Raw genomic sequence first — 24876 nt, 5'->3', positions numbered from 1 at the left:
AAGTTTGTTGGTATGCAATCAATATCTGGTTCACAGCTTCCACCTCTTCTTCTTCTGCCCGGAAAAATAACACACTATCATCTGCAAAGAAAAGATGAGAAACTTCTGGTGCTTGGGGGGTTAAACGAATCCCATGAATTGCTTGACATTCTTGAGCTTTTAGAAGAAGACCAGAAAGCACCTCAGCACAAAGAATAAAGAGATATGGAGATAATGGATCACCTTGGCGCAAACCTCTAGAAGAATTAAAAGTGACTCCTGGTCTGCCATTTAAAAGCACAGAAAAAGAAGCAGTAGAGACACATCTCATAATCAGATCAGTCATCCGCTGAGGAAAACCCATAGAAGTCAGTACAGCACGCAAAAACCCCCCATTCAACTCTATCATATGCCTTTGCCATGTCTAATTTCAAACCCACATATCCAATTTTGCCTAATACTCTCTTCCTCATGTGATGAAAAGATTCAAAAGCAATCAAGGAATTATCAGTGATCAATCTGCCGGGGACAAAAGCACTTTGGTAAGGCCCCACAATCGACGGAAGCACTTCCTTTACTCTATTTGCCACTGTTTTAGTAATCAGTTTGAAGATCACATTACATAGGGAAATGGGTCTGAAATCTTTAGCATGCTTTGGAGACTTAATCTTTGGGATTAGGCATAAGAAAGTGTGATTAAACCTTTCCGGACTCTCCCCGCCATTAAGCACATCCAAAACAATCTGAGAAATTTCTTCTCCAATAAGGGGCCAGAATCTCTGATAAAAAAGTGTTGGAAGTCCATCAGGCCCTGGTGCTGCTGTTGGCTTCATCTGATTCAAAGCCTCATAGACGTCCTTCTGTGTATAATCCCCATCAAGAACTCCAAACATCGCTTCTGAAACCCGGTTACGCACAACATCACAAACCACCTCCGCTGCCATAGGTGAGCCTGAAGTAAATAAATTATGGTAAAAATTTGCCAATACAGTAGCAATTTCCTCCTCCTTTTCATGCACAATTCCACCATCATCAATAATAGAGTCTACCCAATTTCTTTCTTTTCTTTGTGAGGCTTTCAAGTGAAAAAACTTGGAGTTTTTATCTCCATGTTGCAGCCACATCGCTCTGGATCTCTGAGCCCACCAAATTTCCTCACTCTCCAAAAGATCATCCAAACGGTCCTCCAAATTCTTTATATTAGCCAAGACCCCATCTTCATGAATATGCTCCTGTAACTCTTGCAACTTTTCTTTTGTGTCTTTAATTTCCATAGGGACATTACCAAATCTTTTTTTGGCCCACCGCTTCAATCCCACCAAGCAAGAATTAACCCGATCATAAGGATCTGTTTCTCCTCTATTCCACAATTCAGTAAGCATAGTAGGGCATTCCTCATCACGGAGCCAGCATTCTTCAAATCTTAAAACTCGACCACCTCTACCTCTTATACTGCGCCTTGGACATGTATCAATAAGGATAGGCAAGTGATCAGATGCAAAGAATGACAAGTGAAATGCTTTTGCTTGTGGAAACAAATCTGTCCATGTTGGAGTAACAAAACACCTATCCAAACGAGCCATAATTAGATCATCACCTTCCTGATTATTCCTCCAAGTATATTTATGCCCCTCAAAACCCATGTCATTTAAATTGCAACTTTGGACAACCTCACGAAACATCTCTTGAAGACCCAAAGTAGGAGCAGCACCACCAAATTTTTCAGCCTCAGAAAGTGTGAGATTAAAATCACCAAAGACCATCCATGCTGGTTGTGCGTGAAAGCCTGCAAGGGTTCTGAGAAGATCACACGTGAGACGTTTCCGGTTTTGATCTGAATACCCATAAATTCCAGTTGCTCTCCATGAAAGGGATCCATCTTCCAAAGAAATAATAAAGTCCATGTGATTAAGTGAGTGAGAAAGCAAAGAGACATTCACATCATTCTTCCATAGAAAAGCTACACCTCCTGCCCTACGACAACCATCTCCTTCACAACTAACAGAAATAATATTCGTCATTCCTGCTAGACCTCGCCAACGATTCATCTCATGATCTTTCCTCTTTGTTTCCATCAAGAAAAGACATGTGGGATCTTGTATTTTACATAGCTTCTTCAGAGCTCGAACTGTGCGCCGGTTCCCAAGCCCGCGACAGTTCCAAAAAAGCGTTTTCATGGCTCTCGGCGGGGCTGAACATCAGCCTCCGCCGTTGAATAATAGCATAGTTTTTTCGAAAGTGTCTCCTCGTGATACAATAGAGCCATAGATTCTGTTGGCTCAAGTTGTCTTTTGGTGCCCTTCTTTTCGCCATCTCCAATTTCCTTTGCTTTAGCAGAAGACTGAACACGAACATGTCGTTTATAACGACGTAGAGATTGATCTGAATTTTCCACATCCTTAGGTGAATTAGTTGGCACCAATTGTTTGTTTCTATCCTCATTCTTGGCCGTGCAAGTAGGGGCTTCATGATCACCTTCAAAATCTAAAGAGATAGATTTGGTTAATTTGTCCACATTAGTCATATCTTCATTAGAAATAGTGGACCCCATAAAACAAGACACGTCTTCATGTTGTAGTTTATCATTCACACGTGTTTCTTTACAATTATCTCCATTCTTCTCATTCAGTTGCAATAATTCTAACGGTTGAGAAGACAGTAACTGCTTGGAACCGCTACCTTCTTGTTGTTCAACACTCTCTTTCACTGGAGCAACCACCATGTCCAAGCCACCACCACCATGCGACGACCCACCACCTCTACCAGCCACTGTCAAGCGGGCAAAACGCTCCAAAATTTCTGGCGAGACAACCCGATTAACTGTACGATCACTTCCAGCATTCTGTCTTGCTCTGATGATGAGATTTTCTTTGTAAAAACCCTTCTTCCTGACACCGCTGCACGCAGTTTAGGGCCATATTTCCGTATCGGTGCAAATTCCTGAGGTTCTCCTTCAATTACTTTTGGACAGAATTGATCCCCATGCCCCACCACCCCACAAACAAAGCAGAATTGTAGAAGTCTTTCATATTTAAAATCAATCCAAAAAACACCATCCTTATGACTTCCTCCATTGATCCCTGTCATCAGAGGTTTGTGAACATCTATCTCCACCAGAGCCTTGACTATAACCTTCTTATCTGGAAATTCAAACAGATCCACATCAAGAACATCACCAATAGCAGACCCTATCTTCATGCCCATCTTCACAGTACGGCAATGGAGGGGCAAACCCCATAATTGCACCCAAATAGCCACAGAGGAAAACACCATATCAACCGGCTCAACATGACGATTCCATGGTTGGACAAGCAACCAAGAATTACGAAACACCCATGGAGAGCCTTGTAAAATGCGCTTAACATCCTTTTCCTCCCCCAAATGAAACAGAAAAACTTTGTTACTAATTTCCTCCACCCTGAAATCCTTAGGGTTGCACCAAATATTACCCAGAGCACTTTGGAGAGATCCCTTATGAATAGGTTTATCAGTGATAAATCTTCCCACTAAGCAGTTTTCATATTCCCCCAAAGCCTCTGCAACATCTGCATCATCAAACACAATAATGGAGGCATCACCTTCATCCTCCTGGTGAGAAGTCTCACCACTCATTCTGTATTCATATAAGAACCAAAAAACCCAAAATGTGAGAAACCAGCACTATAGAAGGCACGAGCCAGTCGGACCACCAAGGAACTAGACAAAATGTCGAAGATTACACGAAATAGTCGGATCATTTTACTCTTATTTTTTCTTCCCTTTTCCCCTTTGTATAAACACTTTTCTAAAATAATGTTTTTATAGGAAATAGCTTAATAATAATAATAATGGTAATAAATAGAAAAAAAATCGTATTCTTTTTAACTACAAATGAAAACTAAATTGAAATCAAAAGATATGTCAAAAAGAAAATCTTAAAAAATTAAGATGAAGGAGGATAAAATTAGTGACACACATTTTCAATTTTTTCATTCTTTTTTTGAAAATTTGAAACAATTAAACCAAACATATCTTCTACATAAAAAATTTGAAATGAAAACTATTTGATAAAATGAAAACAATGTTTTGTCAAACCAAACAGACTACACACAATTTTTTTTTTAGTTACAAGAAGGGTTGGGGAAAATGAAAATGCAGTTGGCGTTCATGCATTGCATTGCAGAGAAACAAAACAGAAATTCCGTCGAAAGTGACTGACTCGTGAAAAACGTGATAGTTTCTTTCTGTTCTCCTTAATTCTCCATCATCTTCTCCCACTTCTGTTCAAGTAACTGCACTCTGCTAGTACCATTTATAATCTCCTCGCCTTCAATTATCGTTATCATTTTCCTAACCCTCATCATCGTTCCCAGGTATATATATATGCTCTGCATTCTCCTCATTCGCTCATGCTTATACTTATTCATTCTGTAAAATTTATATTTGTAATTGTATGATCAACTTTATATATTCATTCATTGATAATCATTATCTTTATATTAGATTGATTAATTATTATTATGTGGATTTTTGTTTATTTGATTAGGATTTGGAAGTAACGAAATTCGGGGCAAATGAAATTCGGGGATGCATTCACTGAGTATCTGCAGGAGGAGGGGTTGTTGTTGGACGAGAAGTGTGCTCACATTGAATATATGAGGTTGAAACAAGTGTTGAAGACTTGTCAGAATTGCAAAGACACCACCACCTCTCTCCACAAAGATCAGTTATGTCAATGTATGTCACTCTTGCCCATGTAACTGTCCTGTTCCTTGTTTATGTTTGTTTTTGTATTTTTACTGTGTGTGGATTGGAAGTTGGAACCTTTCAATTTGTTAATCATTTTTCAAATTGCATTTCATCATAGTTTAAGGTTCCATTTTATTAAATCATTCTTAAGTTACTAGGTAGTTATTTTATGCTTATTTTCATATGGTATTGTGCATGTTCCGATTTTCGTGGTACCATACCGGTGATTGATGCCCAGTTGGGCTTGTGGAAGAATTAGTGCTTGTTTGTTTTGGCATTAGAGCCGACACAAACGTGATTTCAGGTATCTGAAGGCACCCAGGGAGAAGCTAGAATCGGAGAAGTAGAATTTTGACACGTTGGCTTCAACATGGATTCACGTTAAGTTCAATGAAATCCAAACACACACTTAGCATTCTTGATCATTTGATTGCCTAATGAAGAGTCAAAATAATTAATTATAATATGTTAAGTTTAAGAATGCAAGACCCCGGAAAAGTTCATTTCCAAATTTTGTGAAAAGGGAGAAAGGGAGATGTTGCTTGGAGGTCCAGGAACAAGAATGAAGTACCAGTTTTAACAATTTAGGATGAAGGGACATTTTTACAGGGTTAGTTGGGGGAGAGGGTTAATGCAGTAAATGTATAGATTACCTAATTTACATTGTGCTTCGCTATCTTCGAATATTTTTTTGCTATCAATCAGAGCTAAATTTACCTGCTATAAGTCTTAAAGCATGTTTTAAACAAAATACTTGTTCAAAATTATCACTTGTATGTCTTGTTGTTTGACAAGAGGGTGTCACTTTATGCAGTGTAATGATATTTTTTTTCCCACTTGTAGTATGTGATGAAAAGTTCTTCTCCGAGTTGATGAAGGAAGCATCGGATATAGTAGGGTACTTTAGTTCAAGAGTTAAGCATCTCCTTCATCTTCATGTGGCAAGAGGACTGCAAAGATATGTATTGCGTTTGCGCCAGTGCTTTAAAAATGATAGGCAAGCCCTTGCCCAAGAAGGAAGAATTTTGATTGAGTACATTGCAATGAATGCTATTGCAATGAGGAAAATACTTAAGAAATATGATAAAGTACGCAACAGATGAGACAATTGCCACTTAATGTATCCCACTCCTTTTCTATTTATACTTCTCTGGTTAAATGTTATTTGGTTCACACCATCCTTTTCTATTATACTCCAGGTACATAGCTCTATGAATGGGAAGAATTTCAAATCTAGGATGCAAGCTGAACACATAGAACTTTTACACTCACCTTGGCTAATTGAATTGGGTGCTTTTTATCTGAATTCAACTGGTCGAGATGGTTGTGAGCTTGACGGAGTCTATGGTCACTTTTCATGTGATCTAGATGTAACTAAATCTTCAATGACGTTGGTGCTTCCAGTTTCTATTAAGCTCGAGTATGATCTAACTTGTGCAATTTGCCTGGTAAAATCCTATCTGTTTGCTACTCTAGTAAAAACCAAGTCTTTTATATATCAGTATTCCTTATAAATGCTGGGACTGTGGTATGATAGGATTTTGTGTTCAATCCATATACTCTGGGTTGTGGCCATATCTTCTGCAAGTCATGTGCTTGCTCAGCTGCCTCTCTGATGATTTTCCAAAGCCTTAAAGCCGCAAGTCCAGAGTCAAAGTGCCCTATATGTAGAGAGGTATGCATTTTGAAGTTAAGTATGGATATATCATATAGAAAAAAATTTAACTCTTCACAGTTATTTAAACAGTCAAAATTCAAAAGTGGAACAAAGAAGTATTGTTAAAATAATGATATAGAGTTCACTAGTTCAATTATGCAACTTGACAGGGATGTGTTTGGTGAAAGGCAGTTGCTGCCATTTTTCCTTTTCCTTTAAGGACATGTGTTTTCGCTATCTAGATCTGTTTTCTATCTCTGTATAAGATGGTGATTGGCGTGGTGGTAGCCCATGTTGAAATACATTAATCTAGCAAATTCTATTTGCTGGCTTCTTAAAACATTAAATATTGCTGTTAAGAAATCCAGCCAATGGTTTTAAAGCAAATCGACTTCGATTCTTGAATAATCGATATCACTTCTGCTTCTATTGTAACAAAAGATTGCCTTTTTATGTGGAAAAGGCCTGTATCAATAATTATGATTTTACGTATGGACAATTCCTCAATATCTTGTTCATTCGCAACAAAAGATTTTCTTTGTGCGGCGGTAAAAAAAAACATGCTTTTTTGGAGAGAGATACTATTTCACCAATCGAGTCACGGGTATTTAACATATTGATACTTAACTATTTTCCGCAAAGTGGTGACGAAGGGTATTACTTGCTTTTATATTAACAAGAAATACTCCATCATTTCTTTCATGCAGGTTGGAGTTTACTCCAAGGCAGTGCATATGTTAGAACTTGATCTGCTTATTAAAAAAAGGTATTACATGGTACATGAACCGTGATAACATTTCCATATCTTATTCTTGTGTGAACATTGCCATCACATTAACTTTCAATATTTCCCAGGTGTAAAGATTACTGGAAAGAGAGGCTAGCTGATGAACGAGTTGATACGTTGAAGCAATCAAAGGAACACTGGAATTTTCAGTCCACATATGCAATTGGATTGCTGTAGGTTTTGTTATGCTTTTGGCCATGGAAACACATGTTAAGAAATAGAGCTCCTAGGAAGTATTAAGTGATTTTCAGTTACTATTGTGGGATGAGATTGAGATTTTATTTATTGAGACCTTAGCACAATGAGAGAATTAGTAAATTAAAACGGGAACTTTAGAAAGTTAGTTGCACCATTTTTGTCTTGCCGGTCACTATTCCATATAGAGTTGGTCATAGCCTAGCCTGACAGATGGCCAACATTTTTGTCTTGCCAGTAAATTGAAGGATTTTATGTGAACAATTCTCAGTGCTTGCATTTGTTTATTACTTTTATTTTACAACCAAAGGAATGCTATGGTATCTAACAATTGTGGTTGACTTTTTTAAGTGCTTGTTCTCCGTGATTCTGTGTTGTGGATCATAGGAATACTATGGTATCTAGCAATATCCTCAGTGAGTAATTTGCAGCCTAAAACTGAGGTCTTGTGCCAGGTCCACAGAGTTATTTTTTATGAGTATACCCATGATTTATCTAGATTGATATTTTGTGAAGAGTATAAACCAGAGATACCTGATGAAGGGAAGCTTCAACTATTTGTGCTATAGGCTTCAAAATGAATAAATTTAAAGTTAGAAAAAAAAAACGAGATTGATTGGATGCTGGCGTTGATTCATCTAAATCATGTTAATTAAAGAAGAGATAAATTTTAGAATCAAAGTGATTATTGTTAATTTGGTTTAGTTATGAAAAGAAATGACTTAATTTTCTCAAATGATTTGAACCAATTTGTCTTCCTCTTGTAACCAAAAAATGATTTGAACCAATTTAACTGATTTACTATAAACTATTTGGGTCACAAAGTCAATTTGGTTCAACGAATACTCTAGACAAAAGTGTGAGTTATCAAAACCCAATCCCAAATGAACCTAATGTTTTGGATGAATTACTTTTTTTTTATAAAATTACAAAAAAGAAAAAAAAATTGTACTGAGACATTTCATTCTGATGCAGCAAAAAAACAAATAGTATTATCTTTGTATAAATAATTAATATTAATTAGTTGGACTTTATAATTAATATTTAATAATTACAATTGAAGTACAAAAATAATATAAAACTTAAGAACTTATTTATTTAAGTTTCAAAAAAAAATAACCCTGTCAAAAAAAAACATATTTATTTAGGGGCTTAGCTCATATTAAAAAAAAACTTATTTATTTAAGAATATGAAATATAATTAAGTGAATTTAAAATAATTTAAATTAAGTAATAATTATTAACAATTTTGTTAAAAAATTAAATTATTATATTAAACAATTTTAATAAACTTGTTTTATATAATAAATATTAATTAATTTTATTTTATTATCCATGAAAACTTCTGAATAATAATTAAAATTTCAAAAAAATTAATATTTATTATTTTTATTATATGTATGAGAAGTTTTACATTTAATATTTAGAGTTTAATTTCTATGCACTAACGGTGTAATTGTGTAAAGTTTTTTTACACCATCAACCGATCAGATTTCAAGGATGTGAGAAAATCTCTCTTTTTATTTAATTTCATTAATTGACAGGACACATCTTGAAATCTGATTGGTTGACAGACATTGTCGGTGCATCATCCTTTTTCTCTAATATTTAACACTATTAGCAAGATAAAAAGTCACTAATAAACAAATAATTTATTCAAATTTTCATTAATGCAAGGTTCAAGTCAATTTTAGTTTTATATAGACAAATTATTAATTTATTACATACTTATCGAGTAACAATTTTATAATAGTTCATCAATTTCAGAAAAAAGATTATAATAGTTCATCAAAAAGCGACATAACCATGTTCATCTCCGTGATTCCCTGGGGAATTGGGTTTGGGGCCCCCTATGGGGCTCCGCGCTCCACCCTTTTTTTTAAAACCCAAAACTGCCCTACAGATTTTTAATTTCCGTATTCACTAAAATAGAATACGGAAATTAAAATTCCGTATTCTATCTCTGACAGACATCATCTTTTCCACCATTACTCCTCCCTCTACCAACCCCTTCACCATTACTCCTCCATCACCAACCCCTCACCAGCCCCCTTAACTCCCTCAATGCCTCCAGACCACCCTCTCTCTCACCCTCTCCTACCTCACTTTCATTCTTCCTACCACCACCACCAACTCCTTCATTGACCAAGCTCTCCACCATTGGATGCAACAAGATAGCATTTGAGGTAAGTGTTGTTGGTTGTTTGTTGTTATGTTGTAAGTTTAAGTAATTGAAGTGTTTAGATTAAGTAGTTTAAGTAGTTAGATTAAGTAGTTTAAGTAGTTAGAAGGATGATGTTTTGAAGTTCTGAGACGCGATAAAATACGGAATATAAATTTCCGTAGTGAATACGGACATTTATATTCCGTATTCAATACGGATTATAAAGTTCTGAGACGCGATGATGGAACCCTTTCCAGATGATGATTGAAGCGAGGAGAGCGTCGGAGATCGAAGATTGAAGAGGAAAAAGGAGAAGGTTGGAAGAGAGCGCTGAAATGGGTTTGAAAAAACCCTCTGTCGTTTACATACTAATAGAATACGGAAAATTAAATTCCGTATTCAATACGGAAGATAAATTTCCGTATTCTATTAAAGGGGGGCTTTCCAGTAATTTTCCCACCGTTTGTTCAGCTTCGGGAGTTGGGTTTGGGGCCTCCCCTATGGGGCTGCGCGCCCCACCCTTTTTTTTTAAACCCAAAAGTGCCCTACGGAAAGGTACTTTCCGTATTCAATTTAACTGAATACGGAAAGGTACTTTCCGTATTATATTTTGATGAATACGGAAAAGTATTTTCCGTATTTAACTCTGACAGGATTCCCCCTTTTTCCACCATTACTCCTCCCTCACCAACTTTCACCAACCCCTCACCAGCCCCCCTGAACCTCCTCAATGCCTCCAGACCACCCTCTCTCTCACCCTCTCCTACCTCACTTTCATTCCCAAGCTCTCCACCACCATCCACTCCTTCATTTCCCAAGCTCTCCACCACTACAACAAGTGTTGTAGTAGAGGTAAGTCTATGTGTTTATTTGTTGTTATTTTGTAGGATTAAGTAGTGGAAGTAGTTAGATTAAGTAGTTTAAGTAGTTAGATTAAGTAGTTTAAGTAGTTAGAAGGATGGGTTTTTGAATTCTGAGTCGTGATATAATACGGATTGTTATCTTCCGTATTGAATATGGAAAGGTACTCGCACACTCGACCAAGATCCTCCAACATCCCTATCCAGTAGACGGTCGTATGGTAGCCTCCGCTCTTGCTAGCAAAGAGCGTGGCGCCTAGCTGGTTCACCAGCCAAATCCGTGCAGCGTCCTCATATCGGTGCTCTACAATGAAGTGAATTAAGTTAATAGTTTATAACAATACAATAATAATAGATACAAAGACAATACAATAATAATTAAGACATACCCGCCAACGCAGCCTCATACCGGGTCTGCAAGACCCCAAAGCGAATAGTCTGGGACCTATTCGTATCAAACTCAGCCTCATAAATACCAACAGATCCTCCCATCAACTGAGCACAGAGCGCTGCACACTCGTCCCTCTCCCCCCTCCCAGGCGTATAGAACCTCGACCCCATGGGGAGATGGAGAAGAGCCGACACGTCGTCCAAGGTGATAGTCATCTCCCCGAACGGCATGTGGAAGCTACTAGTCTCCTCATGCCATCGCTCCACAAGGGCCAAAATAAGGCCTGCATCTGTCACCGGGTAGCTGCAATATGGTAGCTGATGAAGACCCGTCTGCTCAATCAACTCTCGAACCCGCCTGTGACTGTCTGAATCACCATCACAAGCAAGGTTCCAAACCTTCCCCCCAGCTATGGCCACCTTCAACTGTCGACGGTCCACATACCGCTCGTCTGTGCGTAGGAGTGCATGCCACGCCCAGGGAGCCTTGTGATCAGCATAATGGGTGAGGAGCGATAGCTCAACAGGCCCCCCGGAAACGGCGGCAACCTCTGGATCAGGTCCTCCTCGCCACCCTGTGCCCCCTGCTCCCCCTGCTCTGGCGGCAGGACATCAGCATCAACAGTAGGCGGAGGAATACTATCCTCGTCAGATCCTCCCATGCCGGATGAGGCCTCGCCTGATGACTCCTCGCCGGAAGACTCCTCGCCTGAGGACTCCTCGCCTGAGGACTCCTCGCCTGATGACTCAACCATGGGAGAGGGCGGAGAAACAACTGTAGGTATCTCAACCGTGGGAGACGGCGGATAATCAACCAGAGGAACCTCAATCATGGGAGACGGCGGAGAAACAACTGGAGCTGAAGCCTCCACCGCCTGAGAGGTTGCAGCATGATCGCCGCGCCGGCTAGAAGCATGTAACCGCCGGTGTCTATCCTCAGTAGCCCCGACATCCTCACTAGAAGCATGAGACCTCTTTCTGTTCTTCATTCTCACTATATATTCAGAGCAAACATTCACTATATATACCATTTCAGCCATAGACAGAAACATGATGCAAGCAAATGGAAAATTCCTAGAATTTTATAAGTACATAGATGATAATCGGATCTTCTGTGGATTATGCATGCTTGGATCAACTTTTATTTTCCTAATAATCAATTATGGCATCTAGAAACTACTCACAAATGCTTTGGAAACCTTCTATAATTGATTCTGAACCCAGAATCAATTATAAGTGTTGGGTTTGGTTCTGAGATGAATACGGAAAACGTTTTTCCGTATTCAATACGGAAAACCATGTTCCATACTGAATACGGAAAACCATTTTCCATATTCAATACGGAAACCTGTGATCCGTATTTACCCAGAAACGCCATTAACGACAATGAGCTATCGGCCCTAAACCCAAACCACATTCAAGACATTTCAGCCAACAATACCTCTACACAAGCAACAATCGACTACCCTAGGGTTCAATGATTAACATAATTTCAAGTTAAATGGGGAAAATCCAAAAATCCTTACCTCTAGGTTTCAATTCTGAGAATGGGGTTGTGAAGAGCTTTGATGGAGATGATGGAACCTTTCAAGTACACGGTTCAAGCAAGGGGAGCAACAGAGATCGAAGGTTGAAGAGGGGAGAAGAGCTTGGCAAAATACGGAAATGGGTTTGAAATGGGTTTGAATAAACCCTTGCCGGTTTACATACTAATATAATACAGATATTAAACTTCCGTATTCAATACGGAAATGTGTCTTCCGTATTCTATTAAAGGGGGGCGTTCCAGTAATTTCCCCACTTTAAGTGGGGCCCCATAGGGGGGGCCAAACCCAACTCCCTTCAGCTTCGCAGTTGTTCATGTTCTTGTTTGCTTTTGTTGTTCAGACTTCAGAATCACATTTCTCTTCTCTCATCATCACCAAACCAAACCATGTCAAATTTCTCATCTTGGTTCTCTCGCTTTCGTTCTTCCTCCAAGTACTTGTTCCACCGCACTCTCCACCATTCCGCACCTCACCAAACCGCACCCTCAGCCGCAGCTGCCACTGTCTTCAACTCCCACAACAGAACAAGGAAGCCATGGATGCTTCCTCTGGCTCTCGCTGCTTCTGCTGGAGCACTTGCTCTTCAACCCCATTTCCACCCTTCCCTTTGTGACGCCCCTGATGCCAGTAACCGGTAACTTTTCAATTTTCATCCATACTCCACCCCATCATTTTCCTATGCCAAATTTTATCTCTTTTTTATATCTCAGTTTTAATTGATTAATTCTGTGTTTATGTTTACAATTAAGAAAATATATAACTTGGTTAGTTTTCTGGGGATTTGGATGAAGAGGTTAATAGTGACTGTGGCTGATTATATTGCATGTTTATGTACAGCATGTTCTTCACCCATTTCCCCCAATTGTAACTCCTTCCATTTCAGTGTTGTGTACTGTTTTTCTCTTTCAACAAGTTTCCATGTTTCTCTACACTCATGGATGATTTGATCTAGAACTATGCTCAGTCTTGTTTTTTGTTGTGAGGTAGTGGAGTATGCAATAAACAAATATGGGCTCAAAGTTATAGGTTTTCTTTCAAAGGATGTTTACTAGAAACTAGTATGCAAAAGCTGTCCTGATTCTGATATTTTCATATAGCAGTGAAGTCTTATGAGTTCTGTTAGACATGAAAGTTATGATTTTAGTGGTTTGAACTTTGAAAGAGTCATTAGTTTTGACAGGAAACTTAATGTTTCGCTTGAACTACAAGTCTAGCTGAATAGTCTCTCAACCAATCAAGTAAATATTCGACAATAACATGCAATTTCTTATATTGGATGGTAGAGATGTGAGTTTTGGGGGCAAAGGTAGCACCCAGTATGTTGTTAAGGGATCACAGAAAGAATTTCCACAAGAGCTTCTCGAGGAGTTGAAAATCATCTGTCAGGTACAAAATCTCAACTTATCTGATATCTCATAAAGTTGAATCAAAGAAAGAAAGTTTAGAAATGCTTAGGCTGGTTCTATACTGTTCATCAATTATATTTGAAATTTCTTTTTTGTTCTTGCTATTTATCATACAGAAGATTGATTATCATCTCATTTGTTAACGAATACTCTTTTTAGTGAAATAAGAATGAAGTCACATCACATGAGCAATTGTTTTGGACCTTCAACCTGTTGTTTATCGGCCTGAATTTTTATAACACTTCATTTCCTCAGGATAACATATCACTTGATTATGACGAAAGATATGTCCATGGAAAACCACAAAATAGTTTTCACAAGGCTGTCAATATCCCAGATGTGATTGTTTATCCAAGGTGAGACAAGCTCTGAACCGTTGGCTGGAATTTCTGTTTCATCATTCATCTTTCCATAATTCTGAAATGCTGCAGCGATTTAATGTAATCCTGTTAGATTTTAACTTCATCACAAATTGGTACTTGCATTGAGAAAGACCCAAAAAGTTTCTCTTGAAGTTTTTTCCATATAGTATTAGTTTTGAAAGACCTAAAGATGATGCTGTTCACTCTTTCCATTTTAGTTTTTAAATAAGGATTTTGAAATAGTAGATGGTAAGCTATGTGGACAATGTGTTATTTACTTTATGGAGCTGTAAACTTGTATTATGGTAGAAATATAATATAAAACCATTTATGCATTTTCACCAAACAACTTATTTTATGGCTTATCTAGTACCTAATTTTGATTGAGAATAGATGCGGTGACTTCTATTATGTGCATTGGAATATGCAAGGATACTTGGTCTGAAATTCTTATGGATACTGACTTTCTGATGAATCCAATGGTTGATTGCAAAATATACATATTTCTTGTCTGTCAATTTTTACCATAAAAAAAGAATAAGAAAACTCTTAATATTTTCACATTGCATCCACCGATATTTATTTTCTTGCATTGTACTTTTTGCAGATCAGAAGAGGAGGTCTCCAAGATTCTCAAATTATGCAACAGCTACAAGGTTTGACTTCCTCCAACTCATCTAACATTGGTGAGCATGTTTAAGCTGATTGTTTTACCATCCAGTCCACATATCTCTTGTAATTCTGCGACTTTCATCACAGTATTTGTGTTGATTTTGCTCCTGCTTAGAAACTTTATTTATGCTGCTGCTCCTTCCATACTTGAATTGTTCTGCTTTCAGAATTTATGCCTATTTTGTACACTGTTAACTGAAATAATCCTGTCTTCTTGTCTAGTCCTGAATTACTTTCCTATCTGCTTCCTTTCCAAGTTTCAGCAGATTAGGAAAAAGGTAAAGAAACAAATTTATGTTTTCCCCCTTTTTTGTGACGCCCTTCTTGAATTGCATGAAAAAGTAACTTTTTATCTGAAAGCCAATGTGAACCTTGAATTTAATATTTATCCTAAATCCTAATGACACTGTTATGATATATCACAAAATTCCTGTCTTCACAATATGATCCATCTTTTATGCTTTACTTATAAGTATAGGCGAGGAAAATACATCTCTTAAATCTATCTGCTTTTTGAAAAAGTCATAATTTTCTTTCAATTTCATGGGCACATAATGTCAATAATTGAGAAAACTTGGTTTTCTTTTCATTTAATTTTTATTATATATGTTTTTTTGGTAACAGATTCCTATTGTACCTTATGGTGGAGCTACATCAATTGAGGGTCACACTTTATCCCCCAATGGCGGGGTTTGCATTGACATGTCAATAATGAAAGTATGTTCATGTTCTGTTATGATAGTGACATATCTGTATATAGTTGCTACATGTAGGACTTCTTTGCTATTAAATATATCTATTTGGTTCCAATGGAATGATATGTATGACCTTTTTTATCCCATGTCTATTCGAGAGTTACTGAATATACTCGTTTAGGCATACCAGAATAAATTTGGCACAGTGGGTTAGTTGAAAGTTTAAGGTGCCTCTATTGGATTGGAACTGGAACACATGTGCCATTATGTATACGTGCTATACTTGCTTAGATTATATATATTTAAATATGCAGACTATGCAACACATGTGCATGTAGGCACGGATTGGACATAAAAGATGAACTTACTTTAGCTTTTTTACTTACAATGCTCACTGTTCAATCTATAGAGAGTGAAAGCATTACATGCTGATGACATGGATGTGGTTGTTGAGCCTGGAATTGGATGGATGGAGCTTAATGAGTATTTGGAACCTTATGGCTTATTTTTCCCACTTGATCCAGGTTAGTTGAATATGTCCTGAGAATATCTCTGGCAGTTGATGCAAACAAAAGGCATAACGTTGAGTTTTTTACTTGTTACAAACAGGTCCAGGTGCAAGCATCGGAGGCATGTGTGCTACACGTTGTTCTGGTTCGTTAGCTGTGAGGTAGTCACTCTTCTGTTATGTTTATATTCATCTATGGCTGGCAAACTGTATTACATGCTAATTTAAATGTTTCACCCCTGGGGATGTCGAGCTGTTAGTGCTTGAAATTTTAAATATTTAGTTCCACGTCCAAGTTTTTTGCTTGTGGATTATTAATTAAGATTACTGAACTCAATGCCGTTGTAATTCTGTCACTCAAAATGTTTGGATGTAATAAAAATTTGTTCGAGAAACAACTATAAAACTGTTTCATCTTACTAGGTATGATGGTTCCCCTTACTAATTTTCAGGTACGGAACGATGCGTGATAATGTCATCAGTCTCAAGGTTTGTTAATCACAAATCTGGCCATTAATCCATTTCTGTGATGATGTATTTATAGTGCTGACTGTGTTCTAGGTAGTTCTTGCTAATGGAGACATTGTGAAGACCGCATCTCGTGCAAGAAAGAGTGCGGCCGGGTTTGTTATATTCCCTTTGCCTTTACCTATTAATCAATTTCACTTCTAATTTCTTCCCCTTCCATGAGCTTTTTGAGAGGTCAGGCAAAAGGAATAATAAAAGTAGACTGGGAAGGGAGAAAAGATGTAGAAAATTCTATCCACAACACAAGAACATATCTGAGACACTTCTCTACTTCACCCATCCTGCTTGGATGTGATGTTTAACATCATTGACAGTCTCTCCATCTATTAAGTGGCATGTAGTAATTTTAGGTGCCGCTTCATTCTCAATTCTTGCAACATGTCATCCATCTGCTTTACTGGTTGAATATCGAAATCCATATATTTTCTATTTCATTTTAACGTACTAAATTGAAATCCATTGGAACTCAGCACCCACTTGCCCAAACAACATCATCAATAAGAAGCTTGCACCTTGGCACTTCATCCCAAGTATGCCTTGTAAGTCTGTCCATTAAGTAAGCCTAGTAAGCCTGTCCTTAGGAACAAAATTAAGTATGCAGGCTTTAACATTAAACCTTGATTTGTCTTCACCTAAATCCCGTTGCCTGAACATTTGTCTCCTCGTCATCATACATATGCTTGGTCACTTGAAGTATGTTACACTACTTCATATCACATTGCAAAATACTTCCTAGAATCTCTCTGGGAACAAATGTATAATGACATGCTATTATTATTTGTCTTTAAATTATATGCTAGGTATGACCTGACCCGCTTGGTGATTGGGAGTGAAGGAACTCTTGGTGTTATAACAGAAGTCACACTGCAGCTTCAGAAAATTCCCCAGTGCTCAGTGGTACATTGATTCTTTCCTTTTCTTTTTGGATTTATCCTTTCTCTAAGTTTAATCTGATCCACTGAACTTTATTTTTGTCATCAATTTATTAAATCTAGATGTTACATTCTCGTCATTTAATTTGATTGAAACTCATTAAAATGTTTCTTATTGGTTACGATTCATGACATGTATGAATGTAAGCTGTATCATACAATTTTTAGACTTGGACTGCAAGGTCACTTGTTTCTGTTTTCTGTCCTAGATTTTTTTTTTTTTTTTTCTGGAGTTAATGTAATCAGTGCAGCTTGGAATATTTAGAAGTCACTTTTTGGTTTTTATGCTCTGGGGATATCCTAACATTGCCCAATACCTGGTGTTACAATGCTTCTTCCTCTTGGTCAGTTTTCATGTTATCTCCATATGACATGGGCAATCCAAGCTTGGAAAAATACATTATATACACTCTTCCATAATATCTGAAGGTGTATTAAACTATTTACATAGAAGTTGGATTTATTTATCCTGTAATTCTGCAAAATTAAATATTTAAGTTTCTAAAAATAGGTTAATTTTCCATATCAATTTGATTTAACAGGAAACTTTAGCAGTTGATCCATTCATATTATGTAGACTCCATTTTCGCACTATATCTTCTAGTACTTGCCTGTTGTGTTTCATTGGTAGAGATATGTGTTTATATCCCTTCTCTATTATTATGCTACGGTTTACTGTGATTAGCTGTTTTCTGTTATGATTTGTGCTAACTTTCAGTTGCATTGTAATTGTTTAATCTGTGGTAGTTTGTTAGAGTTAGTTATGGCCAGTAAGCTTCTGTTAGAAGCTTCCCTTAGACTCTTAGACAACAAAAAGCAGATGCTTAGTGTAATGTCTTATAACACAATAATAACATTCAGATTCAGTTCTCTCTCATTCTCTATGTCTATCATTCATAAAATTTTGAAATAAGCAAGTGAAGATATAAAATTATATAGTCTGTTTGTTTTTATGATCATATCATTTCATCATAAGAAAACAGAAAGCTTCTGAACTGTTCTTTACCTTCACTATCATTGAGATTTTATATGTTACATGAGCAATTATTTCTCTAGAGTCTATACAACTTACTGCGTCTTTTATTCTGCCAGAATACATTATGAGCTGTTTCTATATGTGCACATTATGAGTTATTTGAGATCCTAAGGATTACCTAACTAACCAAAGAACAGGTTGCAATGTGCAACTTCCCTTCTGTGAAGGATGCAGCTGATGTTGCTATCGCCACGATGATGTCTGGTATACAGGTAGCACTCTGGCTTCAAATATTGATATCATTCTCTATCCAGTTATGACGTTTCTGTAATTCTATTTATGCTGGTTAGGTGTCAAGGGTAGAGCTATTGGATGAAGTTCAAGTGAAAGCTATCAATATTGCTAATGGGAAAAATTTGCCTGAATGTCCAACTTTGATGTTTGAATTTATAGGAACAGGTGAACATAAAATATACTCCCTCCGTTCCATTTTGTTTGTTGTTTAAGGTTATGCACGAGAATTAAGAGCTCATCACTTGATAAAATATTTTGATTGAATTGCCCCTCTTTAAAGTTGAGAGAGAGAAATATGATTATTGATTTAGTGGATAATGAGAGTTGTGATTGGTGAAAATGGAAGGTGATATGTGAGAGATATAATATTAAATGATGGTATAGAAGGAAGAAAGAGAGTAAAAATGCATTGGTTTTGAGAAACAACAAACATTTTGGAACCTAGTCCAAATGCTAAAACAACAAACAAAATGCGGAGGGAGTATAGATTTAGTCGTACTCTCTTCATTGATCATTATTTCCCACATACATAAGTATTTCTCCTTGATCATGAAATTTGAAAATTTATGGAATTGAGCTCAATCTTTGAAAGGACAATGATAATAATGGCTAGAACATAAAAATAATTATTATTCCATTAGACGCTCTCCTTATTGGATACTGTCTGAATCCTCATCTATTAGGTGAAAAGATACTCACATGCCAAAGATGTAAGCTTCTCATTCAGGAAACGTACAAAGTCTTAAATTGATATTGGCTATGGATAAAAGGAAATAATATAATATATTAAAAACAAAAGAGGTAAAAGGAAGAGGACATGAAGACCAAAAGGATCTTATGCAGCCTTTCCCTTTGTAATTCTATGATATTTTTTTTTGTTGATAAAAGGTCAATTTCATTAAGAAGAAATAGCTGCAACATCCATGGATAGTATGCCCTCTAAAGCATGAGGAGCATCATCTATCCAAACAAAACATTGACCAGACAAGGCATACTTTGCCATAAAATCAGCGGCCTTTTTCGCACCGCGACGAACATGACACAAACTAAATGAACTAAAACTAGAGGACAAAGCAACACAATCCGACACTACAGACGCTAAATACGAATAATTAGAGGAAAACGTAGACCATGCACTAACAACTTGCATGTTATTGGTTTCAAAGACCACATCCTTGAAGCCCAAATCCAAAGCCAACCTGATTGCCCATTTGACAGCAATACCTTCAGCCACAGCAATGGTGAGAGAGTGAAATTCGTGAGCAGCAGCAGAAGCAAGCACCCGACCTCTAGAGTCCGTAGCAACCATCCCCATACCACACTCACCAGACGCTGAAAGAGAGACATCCGTGTTCACCTTCACCACCCCTGCTGGCATATATTGACCGTTCCCTGTGCTGCTCTATAGATGTAATTTTTCAAGTGTCAGCATAAAATCTATTACCTGGGATATATCAAAATATCACAGATGAAGTGCATTGCAAATCACATTCTTGAAATGTATAAAAGATGTCAGAATCTGCTTGGAAAATTTGGTAATGTCAGGATTCAGTTTCAAGGTATAGGACTTGTGTCCAACATCATAAGTATGGAATGCCGATGTGGAGTTTATATCTTTATATGGCCTTGGGCTCTCCCACCATAATAGCTTTTGTGGTGTGGTTCTCCCGGGTATGTTATAATGCAAACAGTCACATGGCACAAAATATCCAACTCAAGTGAGGGAAAGAAAGAAAATCAAATTTTGTAGTTAGTCTTAGTATAAAAGAAAAAGGCACAAACTTTCTATGGGATAGACTAAATAAGGTAGTGTCATTTTCAATGACGCCATATTTTCCTAAGTAGTTGCAATACCTAACTGCTAACTTACTGGTCTATGTTTTTTTTACTGGTCTATGTATATTTATTCTTCAGAGGCATATGCACGTGAACAAACACAAATTGTTCGAAAACTTGTTTCTGAGCACAATGGTTCAGATTTTGTATTTGCAGAAGAGCCTGAAGCTAAAAAAGAACTTTGGAAGGTAGTAATCAATTACAATGGCTTGCTGTCTTTTTTTTTCTCTCCCTCTCCCCCAATTATTTGTATATTGGTTGTTTACAAATTATACAGACACACTTAACAAGATTAGGATTCTGGATGACATCTTTCTAAGTTACTCTGTTGCCACCCCAATTTGCAGTTCCAATTCTGTCTTGTTCAATTAAGCGTTTTGAAGCGACCTAACTATTAAATAGTCAGTACATTTAGGTCATATCTTGTTCATGTGCAGGTAAGGAAGGAGGCACTGTGGGCTTGCTTTGCGATGGAACCTGATATGGAGGCAATGATTTCGGTGAGTTGGATATGAAATTCAGATTTTCATTTCCCCATTTTAATTTACATGTTTAGTTGATGGACAACTAAAGAATTCCATATAATCCTTGAAGAAAATGCACTTCAACCCTATTTAATTTGAAGGTGTCTATATAAAACCAAGTAAATGTGGTTCTTTTAGACAGGCAAATCGAGGGAGAATGATTTATTTTTCTTTATTAGAATATAATTTTTATCTTTCTTCTCTTGCATTAGTGCCGCTTCCTTCCCTCTGATTAACATTGGCTGTTAACCCCTAAGATCAAATGAATAGAATGACTGTGTGAAGAATTGAAATAGAATTATTTGAAACAATGTTTTTCCTCCTCACATTCAAATATATTCAGACTGCTGAAAATTTTCCAAACGAGAAGAGTTCCAATTTCCAGCTGTTCCTTACTTCCTATTGCTTTAGTTTCTCTAATGACTTTTTTTGGCATTCTAACTTTTGTAGGATGTATGTGTTCCTTTATCTCACCTTGCTGATATAATTTCGAGGTCTAAAAAGGTGCTGGATACATCACCACTGACTTGGTATGACTGATCAGGGTTATTTCGTTATAAATCAAAATCTAGATTTGATTGTGTTATATAATTTGTGTTACTTAATGATGATGGATGTTCAAACAGACTGATGCACAGTGCATGTACTTATTGTTGTTTCTTGCCAGCACAGTGATTGCTCATGCTGGTGATGGTAACTTCCACACGGTAATTCTATTTGATCCTTCCCAAGAAGAACAGAGGAAGGAGGCAGAGAGACTCAACCATTTTATGGTTCATGCTGCCCTGGCATTGGAAGGTAACAATAAGTTGTTGACATTCAACCCATAGTCTTGCCTGTTAATGTGATATTTTAGGTTCCTTTTAGCATTCATCATTTTTCTCCTTTCTAATGGCATTAATAAAGCAGTTTAAGTTCTGAAAACTTTTACTTTGCTTCTGAATAGGAACATGCACCGGTGAACATGGTGTTGGCACTGGAAAGATGAAGGTACTGCACTAGTATCTGTGATTCTAACTTTCCTGACGTAACATAATCTAAAAATCATAGAAAATATGGACATAATATGGATTTGAACAAGTTGATCCTATGTTTTGTCATTCATGGTTGGTTATTATATGGCTCATGATTTTCATGCAAAGTTTGGCTTTGACAAGATACAGTCATGTCTTGATTGTCAGTGGTTGTTTCTTATGGTAATTTATTTTTCAAATGTTCTATTCCTTATTTTAGAATTGAGTTTAGCTTTGAAGTAAAGTTCTTATCCGTGGTTGCTTTTTCCAGTATCTTGAAGAAGAACTCGGAGAGGAAGCATTGCGAACAATGAAGAAAATAAAAGCAGCCCTAGATCCCAACAATATTATGAATCCAGGAAAGCTCATCCCTCCTCATGTTTGTTTGTAATCTGCAATACAGAAGTCATGGCTAAACATGGTCTCTTCAAATTTACAAGTTAACGCGTTGCAGCTTCTTCCATCAGGATCTGTAGAATTCGCTTTTTTACTTTGTAGGAAAAATGTCTTCTAAAGTGAGCTTGTGAGAAAGTAAGGGTTTATCTGTTTTGGATCTTTATGGATTAATGTTAGCATGCACTTAAAAATAAATTAGTGGTGGATAACCTCTTGTTTTCTCAATTTTACAGACATGCTCACTTTAGAATTTAGATAAGCCTTATGATATTGAAAGGCTGTAATGTTTTCATTGTTACAGTTTTTTGCCTCTCTTGTTGTGTATCCTAAGTCTCTCTGAGAAGCTAAGTAACACTAAGTCACTAACACCCTCTTCTCACTTTCAGACATAATGCAATGCAGTCTTATAGAGGAATGTTTCCAATATATTTTCTAGAAGTTTCTTTCTGAGTAAAATTTATGTGAATCTCACCAAATAAGGATGGGATCTCACTAAATAACAAGCGCGACACACATGGTTTTAGGGGATTGACATAAATTTCATCTAATAATAGTGTGTTGAGACTTGAGAGAATGGAAGACTTTTATTTACCAAGTCTCAGTGATTTTCATGCAGTCATTACTCTCCTTTTTGTTTACATAATTTTCAATTTTTAATAAGATAGCTTTACTTGGGATAAGACAATTGAAGATCTTTTAATTTGTAAATCTTAACATTATTTTAATCTTTTTCATTTGATTGGGAAAATAAACAGTGAGGTTCTGTATATCCGCGTTGAGCTTGAAACTTGAAAGTGCATACACCTGCATGGGTTAAGTATGATTATTTTGTCAAGCTAAAAAACAAGCATGGATTATATAGTTTTTAAGTGACATTTTCAAAACGTAAATCTTTACTGTCTCGTGACTGATACGACAATTGTGTAGTATTTGATTTGAAGTTAAACTATATATTTTTAATTATACAATGGGACCAAATTGGATTTGTTTCACACTGCACAAATGATGTGTGATTATAAGGAGACAAATTAGAATCTCAGAGTAGTTGAGAGTGATCATATGAGGGGACTTTCTTCAAAATAAAATGGACATGTATCCACATTTTCAATGCAGGTATTATGGAAGTTGTTTGATGAATAGTTGCACCTCAGTGACACTATTTGATGAAATAATTGAATCTCTTTAACTACTTTGAACTTTTACCAGCAGCATTTAGAGGACTATTGGGGGGGGGGGGGGGGGGTCCTTTTCATCATCGTCGTCATCGCTCTCTTTTCACTCCAATACCAAGTCCAATGTATGCTCCATGTACTTTTCTAAGATACTTCCCCTTGTGCAACACATGCATCTTTTGAGTTTAGTTTTTATCACCTCAAATTATTACTTGCACGCCCTAAATCATTTTTCTCAAAGTATAGGAGAATTTCTGAGTTATGTAACTCTTAGGCAACTTTAAGTTTTGAAAGTAAATATTTGATACCGAAACTTGGAGTTCCATAGGTACAAAATTACGAAAGTTTAATTTTGATGTACCGATGTCTAGTACATAAATAATAATTGGCTCGATTACACTTTTGGTCTCCTAATTTTTTATGGTTGATCTTAGTCTTCCAATAATTTTTTTAGCACATTTAGTCGCTCATTTAATTTGCTCAAAAAAAAAAACTATGGACCAAAACTACACCACAAGTAATTAAAATCAGGTGACCAAAATTGCAATTACTAATTCAGTCATTACAGAAGGATAAAAAGCATTCACTTCTAGAAGGCATGACAAAACAAACAAGCGACTTTTTCCTTTCATTGTTGCAAGTTGTGGTGCATGCAATTAAACTACTATTTCTATTGCGACGTAGAAAAATGGCCCATTGACCAATGGAATTGGACTGTGTGAGTGTGAGTGTGAGTGTGAGTGTGAGTGACTCATGATAAGGGGGGAGTCTCTACTCCCTAGGACTCTGTTTGTCTCGTTCTTGTTCTTGAAAGAACATTGATAAGGATGAAGAAAAACAACACGACAAATCAAAATTGTGCAAGGTAGCTTCGAATTCTAATAGATTCGGTAGGGACTTTCTTCTCCTGTTATATTTCGTCTCCTTTGTTATTGAGTCAATTTTACATCCAATTTGCATGTCAACTTGATTCTTATAATATATATCCATACAGCCTTTTTGGTAGATACATTTATCATTTATGTCCCTTTTTCATGCCCTCTTACATCCATCCCCCTTTACTTGTACACATGGTTTGCCGACAAGAATTAAATTCAACATCTTTACGTTCATACTACTATTTTATAATAGTTCTCTAGACTAAATATTATATGAGTAAATATGTAGTTTTTCTTGACTTAGAAAAGTACATGTGATAGAGTTCCTAGAAAGTTTTATGGATGGCTAGCTTGGATTGCTTAGTACCCCAGCAATA

At 36.7% G+C, this 24876-nt stretch overlaps 3 protein-coding genes across 4 annotated transcripts; 2 read left to right on the top strand and 1 right to left on the bottom strand.

The window, feature by feature from the left end:
- Positions 1–2751: 2751 nt before the first annotated feature.
- On the bottom strand, positions 2752–3591 carry LOC130726080 (uncharacterized). The gene has a single exon (XM_057577304.1). The coding sequence runs from the start codon at positions 3589–3591 to the stop codon at positions 2752–2754; it is 840 nt and encodes a 279-aa protein (XP_057433287.1).
- A 514-nt stretch (positions 3592–4105) lies between these two features.
- Positions 4106–7659, top strand: LOC130732703 (probable E3 ubiquitin-protein ligase BAH1-like). The gene is made up of 7 exons (XM_057584701.1): positions 4106–4331; positions 4505–4695; positions 5551–5795; positions 5907–6155; positions 6245–6382; positions 7072–7130; positions 7220–7659. Exons 2-7 carry the CDS (start codon positions 4533–4535, stop codon positions 7326–7328), a joined length of 963 nt encoding a protein of 320 aa, XP_057440684.1. The 5' UTR covers positions 4106–4331; positions 4505–4532; the 3' UTR covers positions 7329–7659.
- Positions 7660–12612: 4953 nt separating this feature from the next.
- On the top strand, positions 12613–22875 carry LOC130730853 (D-lactate dehydrogenase [cytochrome], mitochondrial). Of its 2 annotated transcripts, XM_057582986.1 has the most exons (18): positions 12617–12941; positions 13591–13693; positions 13969–14069; positions 14683–14731; positions 15372–15464; positions 15852–15966; positions 16052–16112; positions 16403–16439; positions 16512–16573; positions 17279–17375; positions 18584–18658; positions 18737–18845; positions 20595–20704; positions 20954–21016; positions 21491–21570; positions 21708–21838; positions 21987–22030; positions 22325–22875. In XM_057582986.1, the coding sequence occupies exons 1-18, from the start codon at positions 12694–12696 to the stop codon at positions 22442–22444; spliced, it is 1698 nt and encodes a 565-aa protein (XP_057438969.1). In that variant the 5' UTR covers positions 12617–12693; the 3' UTR covers positions 22445–22875. The 2 variants fall into 2 exon arrangements, 1 of the variants encoding a protein (XP_057438969.1); XR_009016494.1 differs by lacking the exon at positions 22325–22875 and having other exon boundaries at positions 12613–12941; positions 21713–21838.
- Positions 22876–24876: the final 2001 nt, after the last annotated feature.

The sequence above is a fragment of the Lotus japonicus genome, chromosome 1 (assembly GCF_012489685.1).
Source record: "Lotus japonicus ecotype B-129 chromosome 1, LjGifu_v1.2".
Taxonomy (NCBI): domain Eukaryota; kingdom Viridiplantae; phylum Streptophyta; class Magnoliopsida; order Fabales; family Fabaceae; genus Lotus; species Lotus japonicus.
This window is presented reverse-complemented; position numbering and strand designations above follow the sequence as displayed.

What these genes read in the sequence shown, in the direction of transcription:
- LOC130732703 (XM_057584701.1), top strand. Translation starts at nt 4,533, where the DNA reads ATGAAATTCGGGGATGCATTCACTGAGTATCTGCAGGAGGAGGGGTTG. An exon ending in CAAAGATCAGTTATGTCAAT is followed by an intron (nt 4,696 to 5,550) that starts GTATGTCACTCT and finishes TCCCACTTGTAG; the next exon opens with TATGTGATGAAAAGTTCTTC. An exon ending in AGTGCCCTATATGTAGAGAG is followed by an intron (nt 6,383 to 7,071) that starts GTATGCATTTTG and finishes TCTTTCATGCAG; the next exon opens with GTTGGAGTTTACTCCAAGGC.
- LOC130726080 (XM_057577304.1), bottom strand. Translation starts at nt 3,591, where the DNA reads ATGAGTGGTGAGACTTCTCACCAGGAGGATGAAGGTGATGCCTCCATT.
- LOC130730853 (XM_057582986.1), top strand. Translation starts at nt 12,694, where the DNA reads ATGTCAAATTTCTCATCTTGGTTCTCTCGCTTTCGTTCTTCCTCCAAG. An exon ending in GCCCCTGATGCCAGTAACCG is followed by an intron (nt 12,942 to 13,590) that starts GTAACTTTTCAA and finishes ATTGGATGGTAG; the next exon opens with AGATGTGAGTTTTGGGGGCA. An exon ending in AATTATGCAACAGCTACAAG is followed by an intron (nt 14,732 to 15,371) that starts GTTTGACTTCCT and finishes TTTTGGTAACAG; the next exon opens with ATTCCTATTGTACCTTATGG.